Source organism: Salvelinus namaycush, chromosome 4, assembly GCF_016432855.1.
Source record: "Salvelinus namaycush isolate Seneca chromosome 4, SaNama_1.0, whole genome shotgun sequence".
Classification (NCBI taxonomy): Eukaryota; Metazoa; Chordata; class Actinopteri; order Salmoniformes; family Salmonidae; genus Salvelinus; species Salvelinus namaycush.
In genome coordinates, this window is record NC_052310.1 from 8616496 (window position 1) to 8639839 (window position 23344).

The 23344-nt window shown below is 42.6% G+C and overlaps 1 protein-coding gene across 1 annotated transcript; it reads right to left on the minus strand.

Moving 5' to 3' along the window:
* Nucleotides 1-11914: 11914 nt before the first annotated feature.
* LOC120046109 (regulator of G-protein signaling 9-like) lies at nucleotides 11915-22174 on the minus strand. The gene is made up of 17 exons (XM_038991068.1): nucleotides 22109-22174; nucleotides 20434-20530; nucleotides 19183-19233; nucleotides 18935-19041; nucleotides 18797-18848; nucleotides 17692-17750; nucleotides 17465-17541; nucleotides 17235-17316; nucleotides 15332-15394; nucleotides 14753-14782; nucleotides 14581-14642; nucleotides 14281-14394; nucleotides 14049-14164; nucleotides 13685-13772; nucleotides 13392-13530; nucleotides 13153-13235; nucleotides 11915-13020 (listed from the first exon to the last, which is right to left on the minus strand). Exons 1-17 carry the CDS (start codon nucleotides 22172-22174, stop codon nucleotides 12843-12845), a joined length of 1464 nt encoding a protein of 487 aa, XP_038846996.1. The 3' UTR covers nucleotides 11915-12842.
* Between the last annotated feature and the right edge of the window lie 1170 nt (nucleotides 22175-23344).

A 23344-nucleotide genomic window follows, 5' to 3' on the forward strand; every position in this document is an offset into this window, starting at 1 on the left:
CTAATTAGGCACATTTTGGCAGACTTGATACAACATTTTGAACAGATTTGCAATGGTTCATTGGATCAGTCTATTTTTTTTTTTTAAATGAGCACATTCAATGCTGCCATCTAGTGGCCAAAATTGAAATTGCGCATGGACTGGAATAATGCGTTATTGCCTTTCTCTTGCAAAGATGATGGTACAAAAAACAAATAATACATTTTTAAAAATGCATGTATTTTTCTTTATATTATCTTTTACCAGATCTAATGTGTTATATTATCCTTCAATAATTTCACATTTCCACAAACTTCAGTGTTTCCTTTCAAATGGTATCAAGAATATGCATATCCTTGCTTCAGGTCCTGAGTTACAGGCAGTTAGATTTGGGTATGTCATTTTAGGCAGAAATTGAAAAAGAGGGTTGGATCCTTAAGAGGATAAATATTAAATTAGGTAAGAGAATAAGATGTTACCATTGGTGTATTAAAAATATCGCTTTCATCCCACCTCCTGAATGTAAGTGTTTGACATGGTGGAGGGGGACCAGTAACTTTATGATTAAAATGTATCAATGTAGAATCAACAGTTATGTTTCATACTTTGATCATCATAATTTGATCTGGTTTCATCCAAATATCATAAAATGTCATGGAAACAAGATTTTGACTGTTCGGGACCTTTAAGACGGTCCAATTGTCAGCTTTTTTACCATAATGTAACATACCAGCAGGAATAACGTAACCCGGACCGCTCTGCTCACTACGCAAACAGAAAATAGCTGCGTGTCTATGTGACTGTCCGCCCGTCTGTCTGTCTGTCCGTCCATCCATCCATCCATCCATCCATCATCCATCCAGCCATCCATGCTAGACTGTCCGTCTGTCTGTCTTTCTCTTCCTTTGACTGACTTTGAGGGTAAAAATAGCTTGAGAGCAGAAAGAGAAAGTCAAAGATAAAAACAGGTCCATAAATAACCAGGTTTGTGCTTTAGCAAAGCAGAGGCTGACATCGCAGAGCCCACTGGGTATAAATATAACTATTCTCTAGAGACCGTGTGTTTGTGTTTGGGTGTGTGTGTGTGTGTGTGTGTGTGTGTGTGTGTGTGTGTGTGTGTGTGTGTGTGTGTGTGTGTGTGTGTGTGTGTGTGTGTGTGTGTGTTCAGCTGACAGAGTTCTTTTAATTATTTCGTCATGACCGACGCACCGGGCCCGACCCCCAGGCATCTCTCTCTCTTTTTTTCATTGTCCTGCGTTATCTGAAGTGGGAAGACGGGAGGAGAAAAAGGAGAAGAGCGAGGAGAGTAGGATTATGACATTTTATCCACAGAAAAGTATAATTACATCAACTTTTCAAAGCGCTGGAAGTTAGTTCAGATTTCTATCACCTGAAGCACACACCCATACGGGTGGGGTGGGGGGGGGGGGGGGGGGTAGGACGATCCTGAGGGACAGTGACTGACAGGGCCATAAGAAAAGTATTAGAAAATTAGGTACATTTTTTTCAATATTAAATTATTAACCTATCATCATTAATATAATATTTTATTTACAATGTACTATTAAAACCAACGGTTTCTTTTTCTATTCTTATTTTTGGCAAAAAAGTAAACAAATCAAATCAAATGTATTTATAAAGCCCTTCTTACATCAGCTGATATCTCAAAGTGCTGTACAGAAACCCAGCCTAAAACCCCAAACAGCAAGCAATGCAGGTGTAGAAGCACAGTGGCTAGGAAAAACTTTGGCCTAGGCCAAAACCTAGGAAGAAACCTAGAGAGGAACCAGGCTATGAGGGGTGGCCAGTCCTCTTCTGGCTGTGCCGGGTGGAGATTATAACAGAACATGGCCAAGATGTTCAAATGTTCATAAATGACCAGCATGGTCAAATAATAATAATCACAGTAGTTGTCGAGGGTGCAGCAAGTCAGCACCTCAGGAGTAAATGTCAGTTGGCTTTTCATAGCCGATCATTAAGAGTATCTCTACCGCTCCTGCTGTCTCTAGAGAGTTGAAAACAGCAGGTCTGGGAGATCCAGATAGCCTCTGTAATTGTAGAATCATTTTCTGCTTTTCTGAAAGTTGGTCAGATTAGTGAGGATAAAGTCCCTTCTGTGTGCCAACCACTGATCATGAAGTATTCCAGAGATCTTACACCTGAGTTTCAAAATGAAGTAAGACACCTGAACACTGTATTTGCTGCCACCTTCCCCCCTAACTTGTCCCCTCTTGGTCTCCTGAATGCAATTTGTAAGATGCAGCTGCAAATGCTTTACTTATATTTTGCACACTGCCTGTGACTGTTGCTGGTGGCGAGAGAGCTTTCAGTAAGCTAAAACTGATAAAAAAACATTTCAGGTCCACTATGTCCCAGGACAGGCTTTGCAGTCTTGCCATACTGTACATTGAAAGTCAGTTAGCTAGATAGCTGGACTTCAAAGACTTTGCTAGCAAGAAGGCTCGGCGCTGGGCTCTTGGTGAGTAAGGCTGAGCAAGGGCCAGTGATAACTGTTAAATGGCATGACGATGGATATTGGATCACTACACACATGATGCCCACAGGCTGAGAACAAGACTGAGAACAGACTAAGCACAAGATATATCTCAAAGTAATGGCTGGATTGACATAACATTTGTTGTGCAGAATCAAGACCCCTGGTGGAAGAAACCTATTGATTTGGTGACCACTTGACCTTTCCTCTAGCGCCACCATCAGGCCTTTTCGTTTCCATTTTGTTTTCCATTTTCCATTTTCACTTTTCCAGCTGCTTTTTTCTAGTTGGTAAACTTAGTTCAGAAATCTGCTGCTGATTTTATTATTTTGTTTGTTCTATCATTCTATAGATTTTAATGTCCATTTATTTTAATTGAAGAGATTAATGTATATTTAAGTTTTAAAAAATTCATTGATGAGGTTAATGTATATTTAAGTTATATTTATTTAAAATTATTCATTAATGTTAAGAGAATTTTCCATTCAAGAATTTTACCATTAAAATTGCATTAAGACTGTAAAAGATGGCCTTTATGTAACGGCTTTCGTTGGTGGAAGGAGAGGAGGACCAAAATGCAGCGTGGTACGTACCCATAATCTCTTTTAATGAGATTGAATATTTAAAAAAACAAGAGAATCTAAATGAAAACCGAAACAGTCCGGAATGGTGCAAACACTGAAACAGAAAACAGGAAACAATCACCCACAACACACAATGAAAAACAGGATACCTAAATATGGCTCCCAATCAGAGACAACAATAAACAGCTGCCTCTGATTGGGAACCACACCAGGCCAAACACCTAGAAATATAACCCACAGAACAAAACATAGAAAAACAACATAGAATGCCCACCCCAACTCACGCCCTGACCAACTAAAATAAAGACATAAAAAAGGAACTAAGGTCAGAACGTGACATTTCTTATAGAGGGTATCAGTCTTGCATCAAATAGTGAATTCCACTGTATGCAGAATGTTGCATGAATGTCTGCACAGTGTTATATTTCCACAGCTCGCTGTCAGTAAATATCGTACAGTAAATATTGGACTACAAGAGAGTTGCAAGCCGGCAAAGGTATAGTTATTTAAAGCTTTGAATGGGTCGATTGGGTTCTGGAGATGTGTGGTTACAGCTATTGCGCAGGGTTGGTGTGGCCTGTGGTGGCCCAATATGATATCTTTTCATGGGGCACAAAATCAATGGTGGCGCCCCTGTTGCCTAGCAAGCATCTCAGTATACCTGCGTCTCAGTATGCCTGCGTCTCAGTATACCTGCGTCTCAGTATGCCTGCGTCTCAGTATACCTTCGTCTCAGTATACCTGCGTCTCTCTATACCTGCGTCTCAGTATGCCTGCGTCTCAGTATGCCTGCGTCTCAGTATACCTGCGTCTCTCTATACCTGCGTCTCAGTATACCTGCGTCTCAGTATACCTGCGTCTCAGTATGCCTGCGTCTCAGTATACCTGCGTCTCAGTATACCTGCGTCTCAGTATACCTGCGTCTCAGTATACCTGCGTCTCTCTATACCTGCGTCTCAGTATACCTGCGTCTCAGTATGCCTGCGTCTCAGTATGCCTACGTCTCAGTATACCTGCGTCTCAGTATGCCTGCGTCTCTCTATACCTGCGTCTCAGTATACCTGCGTCTCAGTATGCCTGCGTCTCAGTATGCCTGCGTCTCAGTATGCCTGCGTCTCAGTATGCCTGCGTCTCAGTATGCCTGCGTCTCAGTATGCCTGCGTCTCAGTATGCCTGCGTCTCAGTATGCCTACGTCTCAGTATACCTGCGTCTCAGTATACCTGCGTCTCAGTATACCTGCGTCTCTCTATACCTGCGTCTCAGTATGCCTGCGTCTCAGTATGCCTGCGTCTCAGTATACCTGCGTCTCAGTGTACCTGCGTCTCAGTATGCATGCGTCTCCTGCATGTATTTTTATTTTGCGCTCGGCTCCAGGTGATGGAAATCTACTACCTGCGCTTTGAAAAGTTGATATCATTAGACTTTCCTGTGGATATATTGTCTCACATTCCTACCTTCAAAAGGACCAACCACACGGACAACCAGTAAAGTAGGTTCAAATATAATTATATTCAATATTCTGGCTTGTAGTGGTCATGAGAGGAAACTTTCCTGATTTAAACGCTCATTTCTTCCCAACGTAGAATTCAATGCAATTCAAGTCAGGTTTCCAGGCAAGGATGGAAGTATGTACGACTTCCTAACAAATCATGCAAAATAAATTATAGTTAAGAGGAATATGTTAGTTAATGTAGAGAAACGATTATACATATTTTTGGGTCATATGAAAATGGCTATTTAACAGGCTAGCTGACTAGCTAACATTAGCCAGCTATTTATCTTGCTATATGGGCGTTTTACATTTTTTATGAATTGTAATTTGTGATGTTTAATGTTTTAGGGACTCCATTGTCAGGGCATGGAATCTACGAGGTGCCGAAAGCATTCCACAGGGATACTGGTCCATGTTGACTCCAATGCTTCCCACAGTTGTGTCAAGTTGGCTAGATGTCCTTGGGTGGTGGACCATTCTTGTTACACACAGGAAACGGTTGAGCATGAAAATCCCAGCAGCGTTGCAGTTCCTGACAGACTCAAACTGTTGTGCCTGGCACCTACTACTATACCTTTTCAAAGGCACTTAACTCTTTTGTCTTGGCCATTCACCCTCTGAATGGCACACACACAGTCCATGTCTCAATTGTCTCAAGGCTTAAAAATCCTTCTTTAACCTGTCTCCTCCCCTTCATCTACACCGATTGAAGTTGATTTAACAGGTGACATCAATAAGGGACGATAGCTTTCACCTGGATTCATCTGGTCAGTTAATGTCATGGAAAGAGGAGTCTATGTCATGCAATGTTTTGTACGCTCAGTAATATATGCATCTTCTGACAAGATACAAACATCTCATCTAGCCTGAACAAGTCCTCTTGACTGAATGAATGACTGTATGATTGGTGGCTGTAACTCTCTTTGTGGAGTAAGGTTTGTTGCAGAGGGAGGTGTGAGACTGGATCCTCTCAAGGAATCCTTCTCCCTGTTGAGTTTTTCCACAATACTTCTGCTTCTGATCCTGGCTTCTGGTGATTCTGATCAACACCATCCATGGTGCTGATTATGTGTTACTAGTGCTATTTGGTTGGTTGTTCACCTTTACCATTCTTCACATGATAGTCAACACATGGGCTGCCACTTGTGTCAAATATACTGCACAAAAATATAAGCACAACATGCAACAATTTCTAAGATTTTACTGAGTTACAGTTCAGTTAAGAATCAGAAAACCAGTCAGTATCTGGTGTGACCAGCATTTGCACTATGCAGCATGACACATCTCCTTCACATAGAGTTCATCAGGCTGTTGATTGTGGCCTGTGGAATGTTGTCTCACTCCTCTTCAATGGCTATGCGATGTTGCTGGATACTGCCGGGAACTGGAACACGATGTCGTACACGTCAATTCAGAGCATCCCAAACGTGCTCAATGGGTGACACGTCTGGTGAGTATGCAGGCCATGGAAGAAGTGGGACATTATCTGCTTCCAGGAATTGTGTACATATCCTTGTGACATGGGGCTGTGCATTATCATGCTGAAACATGAGGTGATGGTGGTCAATGAATGGTACAATGGGCCATCGATAAAATGCAATTGTGTTCGTTGTCTGTAGCTTATGCCTTCCCATACCATAACCCCACCACTACCATGGGGAGCTCTGTACACAACGTTGACATCAGCAAATCGCTCGCCCACACTACGCCATACACGTGGTCTGCGGTTGTGAGGCCAGTTGGACGCACTGCCAAATTCTCTAAAATGACATTTGAGGCAGCTTATGGAAGAGAAATTAACATTCAATTCTCTGGCAACAGCTCTGGTGGACATTCCTCCAGTCAGCATGTCAATTGCACGCTCTCTCAGAACTTGAGGCATCTGTGACATTGTGTTGTGTGACAAAACTGCACATTTTAGAGTGGTCTTTTATTGTAATGATCATGCTGTTTAATCAGCTTCTTGATATGCCACACCTGTCAGGTGGATGGAGTATCTTGGCAAAGGATGTAAACAAATTTGTGCACAATATTTGAGAGAAATTAGCTTTTTGTGCATATGGAACATTTCTGGGATCTTTTATTTCAGCTCATGAGACACGAGACCAACACTTTACATGTTGCTTTTATATTTTTGTTCAGTGTTATTAGTGAAAATATATCTACGGGAAAACCATAGCCTTTATAGCTGTAGTACATTAGCTTGTCTTCAGCCTTGAAACATGCAGAGAACTCCACCTAGTGGAGGTTGTGCATCCTCACCACTGCCCAGAAGACAGATACAGTATATAATGCCATACATTGTCAGTCAGTCTAGTTGCACACAGGGGCGCAACTTTAGTTTTAGAAGTGGGGGGGGACATAATTATTATTATTTTAAAAATGTATACAGGCGGATAAACACTCCAAACAGCCTACCCGACCGCTCGGAGGCGTCCGTATGGTCCTAAAGCACACCGCTGCCTCGTTTTGTATCACATTCCAATGATAAAACTAGGGGGGGCAAAAATGCTATTTCAGAATGTGGGGGGGGACATGTCCCCTCCCCCGTCCCCAGTGAAAGTTGCAACCCTGGTTAAACACATAGATTAATTTACTCCTCACCCTGTTACAGTCATGTTTTAGTCATTTATTGAGGCACTTACACAAGAAATCATACAATACTGTTCACGTGTCACATTCTGGTCTCTGTAAACACATTAAAGGTAGAGGGTAAAATACATTCTGTTAGTTAACTCACTGCACTGTCCATTAGGAAAGACACTATGGAAAAACATCACTTAACCCCTAAAGATAAAGACAAAGGCTACCCAACAGGGGTATGAAACAGTGATTTAGGCAAGTCAGTAAACCTTGAGTCCATGTCACTTGATCGTGTTCAACGTTGCTGTTCAAACATTTTAAAGTTTAATTTCATTACAGTGTGGCACATTTGTAAGGCTATTAAATAGACAATACAGTTATCTAAGATGTATGTTGAATTATGCAGAAGAGAGAGATTGTCTGACAACAAAGTTACAACTGGTCGAGTCCGAGTCTGAGTCAACACTGGTCGAGTCCGAGTCACGAGCCATGAAAATCGTGACCTGTGTCCGAGTCAAGTCCAAGTCACCACTGGTCGAGTCAAGTCCGAGTCCTGGACTAGAGTACTACAAAGCTACATAAAACAGCAGAGAAGCCACACGCAAAACTCTACAGAGCAGCAGCATGGTGCTCTGACGTTAGGTCTACAGACACACTGTAGACATAACGTCAGAAAACTAAACAGAGTTTAACTCACTAGAATACATATAGAAATATGTACTGTACATTGTTGAGAGGTGTTGTGCGAACTCCCAGTAAACTCATAGAATCAAGAGCTGTGTTTATCAGTGGGCAACGTTCAGCTAGCTTTGACTAGCTTCTGCTACTTCTGAATGTCCAGAACATTGATGTATGAATTGAATGACCGTCATCTGATAGGTGCGAGAGAGCGATCAGTTTGGTTAAATTAAGGATTACGGTAAGGATTCAGCTGTGTCCGTGTGTGTCCATCTCTGTTTGTGTTGTGCATTCGTGCGTGAATGTGTGTGTGTTTGTTACCCGGCCCCCTCATGAGGTGTCACACTCTCCCAGGGACAGATGATCTCCTTCACCTGCCCTCCTCCTCCCCTTCTCGACGCCCCCCCACTCTCCTCCTCATCCTCGGAGTCGATGGGGTAGATGCGACACTCTGGAGGGATGTCCACCTTGATCTGGAAAAAACTGAAGGAACGAGGAAAGAGGAATGAGGAGGAAATGAAGGGATGAGGATGCATAAAGGTGTGTGAGCTGACTCTCTGTGACTCACTTGGCAATGCGTCTGGGCGGGGCTTGGCTGGGCTGCTCCATGCTGATAGGCTGAACGCGGCTGCTGGTCCCAGCGGGGGCAGGACATTTGGGTGACAGGCTGGCGAATACCGTGGAGGAAGTACAGCCCCGCCTCAACAGACGGCCCAATGAGAGAGCCATACGGGAACGAGAAGAGACAGCTGTCCCCCAGCCCTCAGGGCCCGCCTCTCCCCCCTCCAGCCCACCTCCTCTTCCTTCCTCCCACCTGCGTTCTGAGGCGGGGGTGCTGTCTATGGTTACGCTGATGGGTGAAGGGCAGGCGGGGGTGTGGGGGAGACGGAAGGGGAAAGGGGGTGAGGCGGGGGAGGTGGAGGGGGGGCCGGAGTAGACCGCGAGGTGGGGAACGGGTGCTGTAAAGCGACACAGCTGTAGGGGTTAAAGGTCAGAGGTCAGATATAGGGTCAGGGGTGGGAAAGATTACTGAGAGGTCATACTAATACATTGCACACATGGATGGAGTGGTAAAAATGATGAGTAAATGCTGAACACTGGTAAACTGTAGATGAAGTGTAGCATGGATTGGTCTGGCCCTGTGACAGGAATGACTGAGTTATCTGTGAGTTCTGTTATGGCATTATGGTCCAATGGACAGTGACGGGCACAGTGACTGGATGACACAGTGAAAATGAGATGACAGACAGATATGGCTGGTAATTGATGCTTTATTGTATAGATGGTGCAGACATGTAGGTTACAGTAATGCCATACAACATATGTGCCATTCCACCAATAGACTGCCTTTAGGGGACTGGCTTTTCTTCTTCATTTTATTACACCAAATTTGAACATTCTATCATTAATAGCACATGTTCCAACTTCTCAATAAACATGTTACATCTCAAGAGGTCAAATTATGAAAACATGACTACAAAAGTGACTATTGACAGGGTTGACTGTAACAGGGTTGACGATTTCATCTGAAATCAGCCATAACTCCCATTGTTACAGGGGAAATGGACGCTTGCTCTGCGCAACCGGGAGGAACAATCACAAAAAATTGAATATTTTTAAAACATTTCTAGCCTATCTACAATATATATACAAAAGTATGTGGACACCCCTTCAAATTAGTGGATTTGACTAATTCAGCCACACCCGTTGCTGACAGGTGTATAAGATCGAGCATGCCATGAAATCTCCATAGACAAAGATTGTCAGTAGAATGGCCTTACTGAAGAGCTCAGTGACTTTTAACGTGGCACCGTCATAGGATACCAACTTTCCAATAAGTCAGTTCATCAAATTTCTGCACTGCTAGAGCTGCCCTGGTCAACTGTAAGTGCTGTTATTGTGAACTGGAAACGTCTAGGAGCAACAACGGCTCAGCCACGAAGTGGTAGACCACACAAGCTCACAGAATGGGACTGCCGCCGCGTAACAATTGTCTGTCCTCGGTTGCAACACTCACTACTGAGTTCTAAACTGCCTCTGGAAGCAACGTCAGCACAAGAACTGTTCTTCAGGAGCTTCATGAAATGGGTTTCCATGGTCAAACAGCCGCACACAAGCCTAAGATTACCATGCACAATGCCAAACGTCAGCTGGCGTGGTGTAAAGGTTGCCGCAATTGGACTCTGGAGCAGTGAAAACACGTTCTCTGGAGTGATGAATCACGCTTCACCATCTGGCAGTCCGACAGACTAATCTGGGTTTGGCAGATGCCAGGAGAACGCTTCCTGCCCGAATGCATAGTGCCAACTGTAAAGTTTGGTGGATGAGGAATAATGGTTAAGGCCCCTTAGTTCCAGTGAAGGGGAATCTTAACACTTACTTACTGACTTTATTGTCCCCATGGGGAAATGTTATTGCAGAGTCATGTACACGTTTAAAGTGGCGTTTAAATACAAAACAAAATTGACAATACAACTTTCATAACAGTTACATACCAGTAAAACATTATTTTTTTTAAATACTAGCCTGCTGGCCTTACTGAGTCGATAGGAACATTAGCCCGCGCTATTTAGGAGGGATATCACACCTGGCACAAATTGTCTAGTTCTGTTTTTCCTGCTGACGGGTGCCCTATACCTGCGCCCAGAGGGGAGTAGTTCAAAGTCCGGGTGGCTTGGGTCTAATTAAAAACATAAAAGAACGCCACACCAAACACCACGCCACGCCACACCAAGCCACGCCACACCAAACGCCACACCACACCAAACCAAACACCACGCCACACCAAACCACACCAAACCAAACGCAACGACACACCAAACGCCACACGCCACACCAAACGCCACACCAAACGTCACACACTGCAGGATGCAACAGAGCCGCGTCCCCTGTCATCATAACACTACAGCATACAATGACATTCTAGACAATTCTGTGGTTCCAACTTTGTGGCAACAGTTTGGGGCCCTTTCCTGTTTCAGCATGACAATGCCCACATGCACAAAGCCGAGGTCCATACAGAAATGGTTTGTCGAGATCGGCGTGGAAGAACTTGACTGGCCTGCACAGAGCCCTGACTTCAACCCGATCGAACACCTTTGGGATCAATTGAAACGCCAACTGCGAGCCAGGCCTAATCACCCAACATCAGTGTCTGACCTCACTAATGCTCTTGTGGCTGAATGGAAGCAAGTCCCCACAGCAATGTTCCAACATCTAGTGGAAAGCCTTCCCAGAAGAGTGGAGGCTGTTATAGCAGCAACGGGGGGACCAACTCCATATTAATGGCCATGACTTTGGAATGAGATGTTCAACGAGGTGTCCATATACACTACATGACAAAAAGTATCTATGGGTAACAGGGTTGACATGTTAGGCTCGATGTTCTCAGTTTTCTACCACAAAACACCAGAAAATGGCCAGAAAAAGTAGAGCCATCTCAACTGCTATTAAATGTTCAATGTTTCTTAAAAAGGAATAGTGTTAACATATTAACACAAGAGTTGAGTTCACGTTACAGGGTTAACCCTGAGGGACAAATTAAGAGTTTATTTCCAAAATGCTATATATATCCATAACAGAAATGTTGGTAAATTAGCTTTTACTGTTTGAAGAACTTATGAATGAGACTAGTGGAAAAACACACCATCTAATCATGGCATGGGGTTGTTCAATGACAGACATGTATTTGTTTATAATCTGTCCCTTGATGGTTTCATTTCAGAGACAAATAATCATGTTTTTTTCTAAACGCTATATATCCGCCTCACTCTCAGAGAAATCAGTAGTACTGCTAGGTTTTACATAGTAATAATATATATCCGCCTCACTCTCAGAGAAATCAGTAGTACTGCTAGGTTTTACACAGTAATAATATATATCTGCCTCACTCTCAGAGAAATCAGTAGTATTGCTAGGTTTTACACAGTAATAATATATATCCGCCTCACTCTCAGAGAAATCAGTAGTACTGTTAGGTTTTACACAGTCAAATGTAATTTTAAAAAACTTCTTTTTTTACATAAAAAAAATTATTCAATGCAGTAATATGAGATCTATATGTAAAACATTTGACATTTTAGTTATTTAGCAGATGCTCTTATTCAGAGCGATTGACAGCTAGTCAATTTATCTTACGATATCTAGGTGAGACAACCACCTATCACAGTCAAATACAGAATACGAACATTTCATTCCAGCTAAATAATGGATTTATACCGTATGGCAAAACTCTTTTTTTATCTATTAATTAAACAACTTAGAACAGTAATATTGTAGACACAGGAAGGCTCCCATAAGCAACCATTTCTGATGAAACAAAAACACAAAATGTGAAAAATTGGTGGATATAGCATTTTGGAAATAAACCCTTCAAATGTAAATTTAATTAATCACATTAAATAAGATCTTTCCCTAAGCAGCAAAAGAACTAGGACTGATGGTGAAAATTTTGGGGAAGATCTTGGGGTTAAGTGGGTTAAAATCTTCCTAGAAGTTGGACAAACATGACTTGCGACATGCCAAAATTAGAATTTTCAATTAAAACACAATTTATTTGAATGAGAAAACACTGCTATTGGCATTGTTTACCGTGGTTTATGTACACACAATGTCTGAAGGACATAAAAGGCACTCTATTGGTGGAACAACCCAGATATGTCCCTATAGGTGGAACATGGAGCTGATGACATTGAAAGAGAGGTGAGAGACGCAGATACCGGTGAGACGCAGGTGAACATACCATCAAGACTAAAACACTATCTCCTGTGACATGTACTATGATTTTCTAGAATAATGTGAACAGAAAACACTAACTTTACATGTAACGGTCTGTGGACAGTCAGACATTACTGTTCTTCTAGTATACAGTTCATAGAAATTCCTCCAAACTATTTATAAAGATAGCAACAACGCTGCTTCGTTTTCATTGGGTGTGTAGCCTATGTGTGTGTGTGTGTGTGTGTGTGTGTGTGTAGTTGTGCTTCTAGAAGTGTGTATATTTATGTCAATGCATGTGAGTATGTCTGTGGTCTATTTTTTGGGTGGGGGCACCTCCTTGCCCTTGTTGCTGAGTTTACTCATGACCTGTGTGATGTCCACAGGACCACTGGTGGCCATCCTGGCTCTCTCCTCCTTCTCCTGCTGGCGGACGATGATGGGACTGATGCTGGGACGACGCTTCCTCGCATTGGCCTCCAACTGGGACACACTGGAGAAGGGAGGTGGCGGAGAAAGAGTTATTAACGTCCTTACAGTTACAAAGTCTTTCTATCTCTGCATTGAGGGAGATAGGCATGACAGTCCAGACAATATGTCCACTGTACTGACACAAAGCACTGACCTGAACCTGTGTTGATCAGGACCGATGGCCCTCTTCTGAGTGTCCTTAAACACTGGAGACTTCAGGTACCGCCCATAAGAGTCCTACATAAAAACACTTAGATACCTCCTGTACGTGTATTGACAGTTTTACTCCAAAATAAGTTAGTCAGGAATGTTACATCATGGCAGCCATTTTGTGTTTGATTTCTCCAGTTACAGCAGGCAGAGGGCCAGCAGTATTAATGCGGTGAAACTGACCTTCTTCATCAGCATGAAGATGTGTGTCTGAGCTGCATCCAGTACGTATCTGTGAGGGTGTTTCAGCCCTTTAACCGTCACTTCCATGGTCTTCCCATCAATGTTGATCCACCGGGGGGCGCCACGCGCCAAGAAAGTCCTGACCAGAGACATGGTGAGTGAGAGTGTGAGAGTGTGAGAGTGTGAGAGTGTGAGAGTGTGAGAGTGTGAGAGTGTGAGAGTGTGAGAGTGTGAGAGTGTGAGAGTGTGAGAGTGAGTGAGTGAGTGAGTGAGTGAGTGAGTGAGTGTCTTACTTGTAGACCTGCTGGGCCTTCTCGTTCATGGTAGCAGCCGTTCCCCACTTCAGATCCTCACATGCCTCCCAGAATGCCAGGTTCTCACCTGTCAATCAATCAGTCAACCAATCAAGCTTGACTTTTATAATATCAACCCCTAATAGAACAAGTAGATGCACCTTCAGAAGAGCCAGATGGTTGGGTGTCAAAGGGACTGGTACGTGACTGACTAGAATTCACTATTAGGTGTTTATATAATATTTTTTTAATCAGGTTAGTATCATTGAGATGAAAATCTATTTTTCAAGAAAGACCTGGACCAACATATAATACCATTGCTGTAATGTTTCCCCAATGTTGTCATAACGTTGTATCAACATACCGCTGAACTCCTTCTTGAGGAAGAGTCTGAAGTCATCTCTGCCTCGAGGGTCAGAGAGCAGCTCCCCGAAACTGAACGTCCACCTCTCCACACGCATCTTAGTAGGAATATCCACACTGACAGACAGACACATGAATGTCCACGTATTGATACTGTACAAGTTCAAATGATACGTTCTATAACAACAGGTAGGACAGGAAGAGTAAGTTGAACAGTTGGGGATCAGACTCACTTGGCCATGTTGAGCAACCAGTAGGTGACATCATCGGTGACCCAGGGGTTGCTAGGGAGACAGGGGGCTAGGAAAGGGTCGTGCTTATTACAGGTGATGGAGTATTTCACCAGACTGGAGAAGAGAGAGAACACGCACACACAAACAACTACTACTATGTTGGAGAGAATGGAGAATTATGCTTTTTAGCACCTAGTCATACAAATGTTTTCACCATTTATTACGACACAGTGCCTAGTATGTGAGTTCAGCTTTTAACCCTGGGTGTGTCAAACGTGACGAAATGTAAACTAGACGTACGCTCCGATAGAGACAGACGACTTGACCCTCGGCCTCATGATGGACTGCTGGGTAAAAATCATCTACAGGAAACAGGAAATGGAAGTGGTCATCAACACAGACAAAAAGGAAGGAGGAACTGGTCATATGTAAATGAGCTAATTATGTTAGGATATAAAATGTTGTTACTAACAATTCTTCTGAAGAAGTCTGAAGTTTCTTTCTGGAAAATAAAACAATGATTTGGTTATTTAAAGCAGAATGGCCAGCTACAGTCAACTTTGTTCCGTTAGACATAAAATAATAATGTGGTATTTATCACTACACTTAATGGTTTGTGTTTGTGTGCGTGGGCGTGGGCGTGTGTGTGTGTGTGTGTGTGTGTGCAGACGGAAGTACTCTTCAAAGTTGACACAGTAAAAGAGAAGAGAACCTGCAGAGAGAAAAGAGAAGGGGGATATCCTGTCAATTCAAATAGAAATCAAATGAAAGGTGCAATCTGCAATATCTTCAGTTGAAGTATGAGATTGGATTTGGCTAACAGAGTGGACAGGTGTGGTGTGATTGCTTGACAGAGAGTCCAGATGTAATGTGGGGGCAAGTAGAAGGGTGTGTACCTGTATCTAATGTCAGATTACCACAGTTGAAATCCTCTTATCAAATATAAGCAGCTTGAATAGAGCCGTGCTAGGTCACAATGACAAACCTGTAGTTACAATACACCCTCAGCATAAGCAGGCTAATCTACACACATATGGGACTGACCTGTTACCTCCTCTGCGTTGGGGTCTACCATGCGTTCTAGTCCGTAGTCCATTGCACTGACAGTCCCTGGCTACAGACAGCCAGACAGACAGAGACAGAAAAAGTGTAATGTGCACGGTATGATAATATGATTTGAGAGCATGGTGTGTTGTTCTGTTGATTGGTATAAGACTGAAAAATGAGCTAGGCCCCCTACCCCTGCGCCCCTAATGAGAATATCCAGCATGCATCATTCTCTACCCATGATTCCTCATTAGCAGGCTGTCTGTCTAGACAGAGGTAAAGGCCAAAACTCCTACCTGCAGAGACACACATCATCTCACCCAAAGATATATTCACCTGTCAGAAGAACAGTGCCTGATAATAGATCTGATCATATTTACTGTCTGATAAATTCACTTTGAAGACAGGATTAACCATTTACTGCAGTGGGTTAAATCAGGGCCACACAGAGTGTTTCTTGGTAGTCTTAAACAAATCTACTTTGAAACAAAAGTATACACCTCAAACACATGGTTATGGGTTTAAAGAAAGAAAAGTATGATATAGGTACAATGACACGTTTTTTTTTAACATGACTTAAAAAACGTAATCCTATGCAACATTAACCAATTAAAAACAGTTCTGTAGCGATGAGGTTTGTACAGTAAGCTATAGGCCCAATACATTATCACTGCATATTGGCTACGCTTGAATTGCCCTGCCATTGTTCTTCTCAGACCATTTTGAAATTATATTTCAAACTTTTAGGTATATGAAAGGAGAAAGGGGATACCTAGTAATTTGCACAACTGAATGCATTCAATCAATAGCTCATTTGTTGTATTACTTGTGAGGCAAAGCTGAGTGAGCATAATAATAATATATATTTTTTTTTACTGGGCTGATGGCCTGCATTTGATGGTCAGTCTGAGGGGAGGGAGCAGCGGTGAGGCTGCCTCTCACCGTCCCTCCTCTCTCCCTCCATCTGCTGAGAAAGGGGGACACAGTCTTCCAGCTGATAGTGAAACTTAAGTCGCACTGCATTATTTCTGCACCAATTCATGTTGCTACTCCTATGACCAGAGAAAGGTAAATATTCCCTCGATATAAATGAAAAGACACAAGCCGCTAATAATGACAACGCAAGCTTATCGGAACACTTTGCTATACTCATTCACCAGTGCTGGTTGTAGCGTGAGTGGAAGTAGGGAGAACAAGCATTTTATGGCTTAAAAGTGTTCAACAAAGTGTTGACAGTGCTCAATAAGAACTTAATGTGAGATTTCAAAACTTTGAAAAGCATGATTAGAGAGAGACTGAATGAATACGGCAAAAGCTGCTTTTTTTATGAGTAAGTGCATGTTTAAGTTCTTATTCATTCAGTCTCTCTCTAATCAGGGTTTTAAAAGTTTTGAAATCTCACATGATCAACTTTGCTGTACATTCAAAGTTTATTTTTACAGTCTATGGAGCGAGGAAACTGTGCAGACACGGTGATCTGAGCTATCTGATTGGTCAGCGATAGGCCTATAAGTGCACTTGATTTGTTCTCGGGGCCTGCCAGGTAGGCAGAGTTCTACCTTCACACACATGCGCTAGGGCTGCTGAATCAAATGCACCTATCGCCAACAGTACTAGCGCTGCTGAATCAAGTGGGCTGCTGAATCAAGTGGGCTGCTGAATCAAGCACACCTATTGCCAATAAAAATAAATATCGTTGGGTTTTTTACAGAAATGTTTGGTCATCGACTAGGAATGCCTTGGAGATCGTCCAGTCGATTGCAATTGACCAGTTGGAGACCACATACAGTTTGATGTAGTGTGTGTGTGTGTGTGTGTGTGTGTGTGTGTGTGTGTGTGTGTGTGTGTGTGTGTGTGTGTGTGTGTGTGTGTGTGTGTGTGTGTGTGTGTGTGTGTGTGTGTCTCACCGGAGGTCTATGTACAACCCAGTAGGCTCTCTCCTGGCAGTCAAATACTGCACGATCAGGCTTCTTCCTCTCCTTCCCCGCCCTACACACACACACACACACACACACACACACACCTGTTAGTTAACTCACACAACTGTGAGTTAGAGGCCTGATAAACAATCTATGTTCCCATGTAAACAGTCTGTGGATGAATGGATGTTAGTGTAGTCTGTTTCTGCCAGACTAACCTGTACTGTTCTTTAGCCTGCATCACAATGAAGTCCCACTTATGGTTCATCCACTTGTGAAGACCGTTATACTGCTCCTGAAGAGAAAACACAGATGTGTGTTACCACTTAGACAGATGTGTGTGTGTGTGTGTGTGTGTGTGTGTGTGTGTGTGTGTGTGTGTGTGTGTGTGTGTGTGTGTGTGTGTGTGTGTGTGTGTGTGTGTGTGTGAGAGAATGCCTCTCACCTGTTCATGCATCTCTAGAACTCCTTTCTTGCGGATGTTTCTCTTGGCCAAGTAGATTGCTGAAAAATAAACATGATTTTATTAGGGATTTTTTAAACTTAAACTTATTCATGTGTTGCATGTTGCGCCACAATATTGTTTTGAAGGTTCCTTTTAGGACTGAGCATTCTACTCGATGCATCGTCATTGAGCGCTGATAAAGATTTATTCCAAAGTGCAGTACTGTGGCTTGAAAACACGATGGCATTTCTAAAGAAGGCGAATAATTCGTAGGAAAACCTTGTCATCATTTCGATGTCTCCAGATTGACTTTAGTTGCAGTATAACGTTAGCTAGCTAGCTAAGATTGAGGGGAGACTTCCAGATTTTAGCTAGCTAACATTAGCACTGCTAGCAATTTTTTATTAATTTTGCTAGCTAATGACAATATTGCCATCTGTCTAAAGTAAATTCGACAACATGATGATTGTTTCCTACTAAATATGTGCCTACTTTACCAACGTCATCGTATTCCCAAACCCCTATAGTGTAATTTGGACAAAACAGTCATTAGCCCTGGTTTAGAGTCATTAGCTCCCGTTCTACTTTTGAGCATCAATATGGCTGCTCCATCTGTAGAACATTGATTAAAAATGGCAACGACGCGACTGAGTGATGGAGGTGCAACACACGAATATGTCCACAATGTAGGTGACCTAACAATAAAGAAAGCTTTAAAGCTGCAATATGTAACTTTTTGGGCGACCCGACCAAATTCACATAGAAATGTTAGTTATAGATCTGTAATTCTCATTGAAAGAAAGTCTAAGAAGCGGTAGATCTGTTCTATGTGTGCTACTTCTATGCTTCAAATTTAGTTTTTTGCATATTTTATTTTCAGTTTTGTACACCAACTTCAAACAGCTGAAAATACAATGTTTTTTGTTATGGGAAATATATTTCACTGCGGTTTAGATGGCACAATGATTCTCTACACTATACTTACTGGTTTTGTCACATAAACTGAAATTAGGCAAACTATTAGAATTTCATCAACCAGGAAATTGCGGAGAGGTTTCTGCAAAGTGCACCTTTAACTATGTTTGTCTCGTTGTGTGTATCTCACCATAGTCGGTGTCCTCTACAGGCCACTGCTGGGCCGGCCAAAAGTATGGTGTCTGAGAGAAGACAAAAAGCACAGAGGTTTGGAATAGAGTTAGGCGTATGGGGTTGGTTAAGGTTTACATGGTGTTGTCGTGGTTACCTGAAAGCGGTAGAGGGCTGTGTCTGGTTTGATGACTAGTCGTTTATGATCCTGGAGGGGATAGATGTACCCAAACGCCACCAACATGGTGCCCAGAGCCCACGCCTCTACACAGACAGAGAGAGAGGGGGGGGAAGAGGGAGAGAAGGAGCGAGAGACAGAGAGAGGGGTGGAGAGGGAGAATATGAGCGAAAGAGAACCGTAATTCAAGAATGTTCTGTGTATGTCTGAGAAGAAAGCTCTCTTACCTTCTGCCTCTATAGTGTAACGGTTGGCTAGCCATGTCACGACATCCTCACCTGGAGAAGGTTGCAACAAACATCACAACTATTATAGAGATATGACATCACATGTATGACATCAGATGGACACTTTCATTGATGTTACTCTGTAATATAAAGAGGGTGTGGAAAGTAGAGAGAGAGAGAAAGAGAGAAAGGGAGAGGAGGATATTAGAGTGACAGAGAGAGAGAGATAGAGACACAGAAAGAGAGAGAAAAAAAAAAAGGGAGAGTAGAAAGAGAGACTCTGCCCACAGGACATTACATGTGGAGTTTGTAAATGCCAGAGGCCTCCCTCTGAGAGAAACTAATGCTGAGACAGTCAATATACTGAGAGGGGAGGATGAGAGGGGAGGGGAGCTTCTATTTTGCAAACCAAATTTCCCTAAGGGATTCTGGGAGTTCTATTTTCTTCCAGTCTGTTCTGTTCTATTATTTACCAATAATAGAATACCAGAAATGGACCAGGCTGAAGTGGCGTCATTAAAACTCAAGAGTATAGGTTCTTTATCAATCTCTCTCGCTCTTCTTTCTTCTCTCGGCCTCCTTCACACTCTATTCTCTCTCTCCCGCCATCATCTCTCTCTCCATCCTTCTCTCTCTACCTTTCTCTCTCTCTTTCATTCACTCTCTCATTGTCTCTCTCTCTCCATCCTTCTCTCTCTCTAGCCTTCATTCTCTCATTCTCTCTCCCTCCATCATCTCTCTCTATCTTTCCTTCTCTCCCTCATCTCTTTTGCCTTCCTTCTCTCCCTCCTACACACTCTATTCTCTCTCTCCCTCCTCCATCATCTCTCTCTCCATCCTTCTCTCTCTATCATTCACTCTCTCATTGTCTCTCCCTCCATCATCTCTCTCACTCCATCCTTCTCTCTCTCCATCCTTCTCTCTCTCTAGCCTTCATTCTCTCATTCTCTCTCCCTCCATCATCTCTCTCTATCCTTCCTTCTCTCCCTCATCTCTTTTGCCTTCCTTCTCTCCCTCCTACACTCTCTCCCTCCCTCTGTTTCCCCTCTCGCTCCCTCTCAGTAAGAGGTTGTCATGGAGATAGAATATTGAGCTCAAGACATGGGAAAAAATAGGAGTTACCTAACCTATGGCAACCACTATCAATCCACTGAGTGTGTTTTCTGTGTGCTTCTTTGTGTGTGTGTGTGTGTGTGTGTGTGTGTGTGTGTGTGTGTGTGTGTGTGTGTGTGTGTGTGTGTTTTTTTATACCTGTGATAGCATGTGGTATAGTAGTGATAACCAGTTTCTGGGGTTGTGACTTGACTCCAGTCTTTGGATCCTGCATCTCCAGCATCACAGCCTCCACCTGGAAGACAACAGGAACACAGGCTGTAAAGACAACAGATCACTAACGGCGTACACCACTACAGAGGCAGGTCACCGAGACAACGGGTTGTCAAAATAATAGGTTACCATGACAGTAGGACAGACCGTCAACAGGTTACTATGACGAGACAGGTCAGAGCTATATATGCATATAATTACTTAATTCTATTACTTTTAAGTTGTACTATGACTATTAAATAATAGGATGTCTGTGCTTTGTAGTTCTGAGACAGGTTATTGGGAGGACTGTGAGGAAGGAGACAGGGAACACAAACAAGCATATACACGCTATGTGGAGGAAGGACTCAGGTCCTCTTAATGTTTGGAGAACCAGTGTGTTTCAGCAAGTAGGGTTCTGTCTGTCTGTCTGTCTGCCTGTTTTGAGCCCGGCTACCAGTGTGTCTCAGTCAGTCTTGCAGTGTAGAGCTATAGCCCAGTCTGTTTTAAACCAGCCTGCTCTGGCCTGTCTCTGACTGATATGAAGGGGCTTTCTGCCAGACCGGTGTCTGTCTGAGGCTTTGATGTCATGTGACAGTAACACCATCCAGCTAGGTTCAGTCAACCACAGCGGACTCTCAGCACCCTCTGGACACCAACTGTCTCTGGGCCAAACAGAGCTTGTAAATAGGCTAAACATCATAGTCTTAAGTTACACAGAGAACCCAGTTTTAGTACCCTGTTGGTAACAGAAGCAGGTACAACAAGCACAGTCCCAGCTGGAAAAGCACTAGGATCTGTCCTCTCCATACTGCTACTGTCTGGATTAACTGGTTGATGGTGGTGTTAATACTAATCAGACTAATGCTGATCACGCTCACTGACCGCATCCATGAGTAGCAGTACAACGCTAAAGAGAACACCGTGTCAATCAAAATAAAGATACCAGTAAGTGAAAGGCTGTTCACCAAAGTCATTTATTTTAACACATTGAGAATAGGTGGTCTCGCTCTCGTTTTACTGCGTAGCTTTCGAGATCTTGCAGTCTTCTTAACACCTGTGAAACAACTAAACATGACCGTCATAATTCCCAGGCTTTCCTGTGAATTATGTTTTCTGATAACTGAGTTTTCAAATTGGCCATTGTAAGAGAAAATGGCATGTTAGGAAAACATATGTGTATGTATTATTATCATATAGGTGCACTGGGTTGACAGACATTGATCGAATAATACCAGAAAAACAGAACTGCCCACCCACGTCAATTTTTTAAAATTACATTTAGTGAAATTGTCGACTAACGTAAATTGAACGTGAAATCAACTAAAAACGTCCCCGTGCCATTGGATTTAGGTTAAAAGTTGGATGAAAATAATGTGCAATTCCACTACCTTTAAGACTTTTTTGCGAATCCAATTAGTTTACAACGTTGATGAACGTTATGACATTTTGGGGGTTGAAATTAAGTGGAAACAACGTTGATTCAACCAGTCTTTGCCCAGTGTATGAAGTACGAACAGACGATTTTATTTTAAGAACTAAATATAGCAAGACAGCCTAGATGTCTGCGTCTGTGGTGTGTAGCATAACCGTATCATAATTTCTGATAAAGCTAACCTACCTTTTTGAGACATGCCATCCTCGGTCGGAACCTCTGTCCATGATCCCGTACATTTCTGATGGTCATGTTGTTTGCTTTCCTCCCCTCTTATTCGCTATGATAATGCCAATACTGAATTAATTTAGCCTAATATTTCTCCAGCCAAAGCGAAGATGCTGGATGCGAGTGAATAAGCAAGCAGTTTATCAATACAATGACCAGCAGCAAGCATCCATAGGGATGGAGAGGGATTGCGTATCAGCCAATCAGGGCACTGTTCTATATTACCGCCAGTGATTTTACCTGTCTGTCACTGCCTGGGTTTCCACTAGCTTCTATAGCTACAAAGTCAGATTCCACAGCCACGAAGTCAGATTCCACAGCCACAAAGTCAAAATTGGCCACAATGGCGGAATTTGTTGTCTTAATTTAAGGTTAGGGTTAGGCATAAAGTTAACAGTGTGGTCAAGGTTATAAGAAGATAAATTGTAGAAATGGGCGAGGTTTATGACTGTGTGGCTATAAAAGCTAGTGATGACCCACAGACTGCGTTATAACAGTTACCGGTCACGCTCTGCGTTTACGCAACTGTGACCGCCAGGTGATGACATTGGGTAATAAATCTCAGTCTACATGCTTCATGATTAAATTATGATTGTAATTTGGCAGTGTTGAATTGTTCTGTTAAATGTTAAATGATGCATTTAATGTGATGTGAATAATAAGGTATTTCAATGCTATAATTTTAGGCACAGCTATTTTCTTTCATTTGGTCAACTTTGGTAAAACATTTTGGTTTAATTGAGGATTTAAAAACGTTTTATCAGGGCAAAACTGCATGTTTTATTCAAACTACAAAATCACATGGTTGAGTGATGAGATAAGGTATTCATTTAGCATAGCAAGAAAGGCATTATATACCAGATTTGTTTACTGTATACTACAGTGGAGGCTGCTGAGGGGAGGACGGCTCATAATAATGGCTGGAATGGAGTGAATGGAATTACATAAAACTATGTGTTTGATGTATATGATACTATTCTACTTATTCCGCTCCAGCTATTACCACGAGCCCGTCCTCCCAATTAAGGTGCTACAAACCTCATGTGGTATGCTTAAGCAATAAGGCACCTCGGGGGTTTGTGGTATATGGCTAATATACCACAGCTAAGGGCTGTATGCATGCAAGACGCAACGCGGAGTGCCTGGATACAGCCCTTAGCCGTGGTATACAACCCCCGAGGTGCCTTATTGTGA

Excerpts from the sequence above, each read along its gene's own strand:
- LOC120046109 (XM_038991068.1), bottom strand. The coding sequence starts at position 22,174 with ATGACCATCAGAAATGTACGGGATCATGGACAGAGGTTCCGACCGAGG. Across the intron at positions 19,234-20,433 it reads TATACCACATGCTATCACAG|GTGAGGATGTCGTGACATGG; the intron begins GTATAAAAAAAC and ends AACCTTCTCCAG. Across the intron at positions 13,531-13,684 it reads AAGGCCCAGCAGGTCTACAA|GACTTTCTTGGCGCGTGGCG; the intron begins GTAAGACACTCA and ends GTCTCTGGTCAG.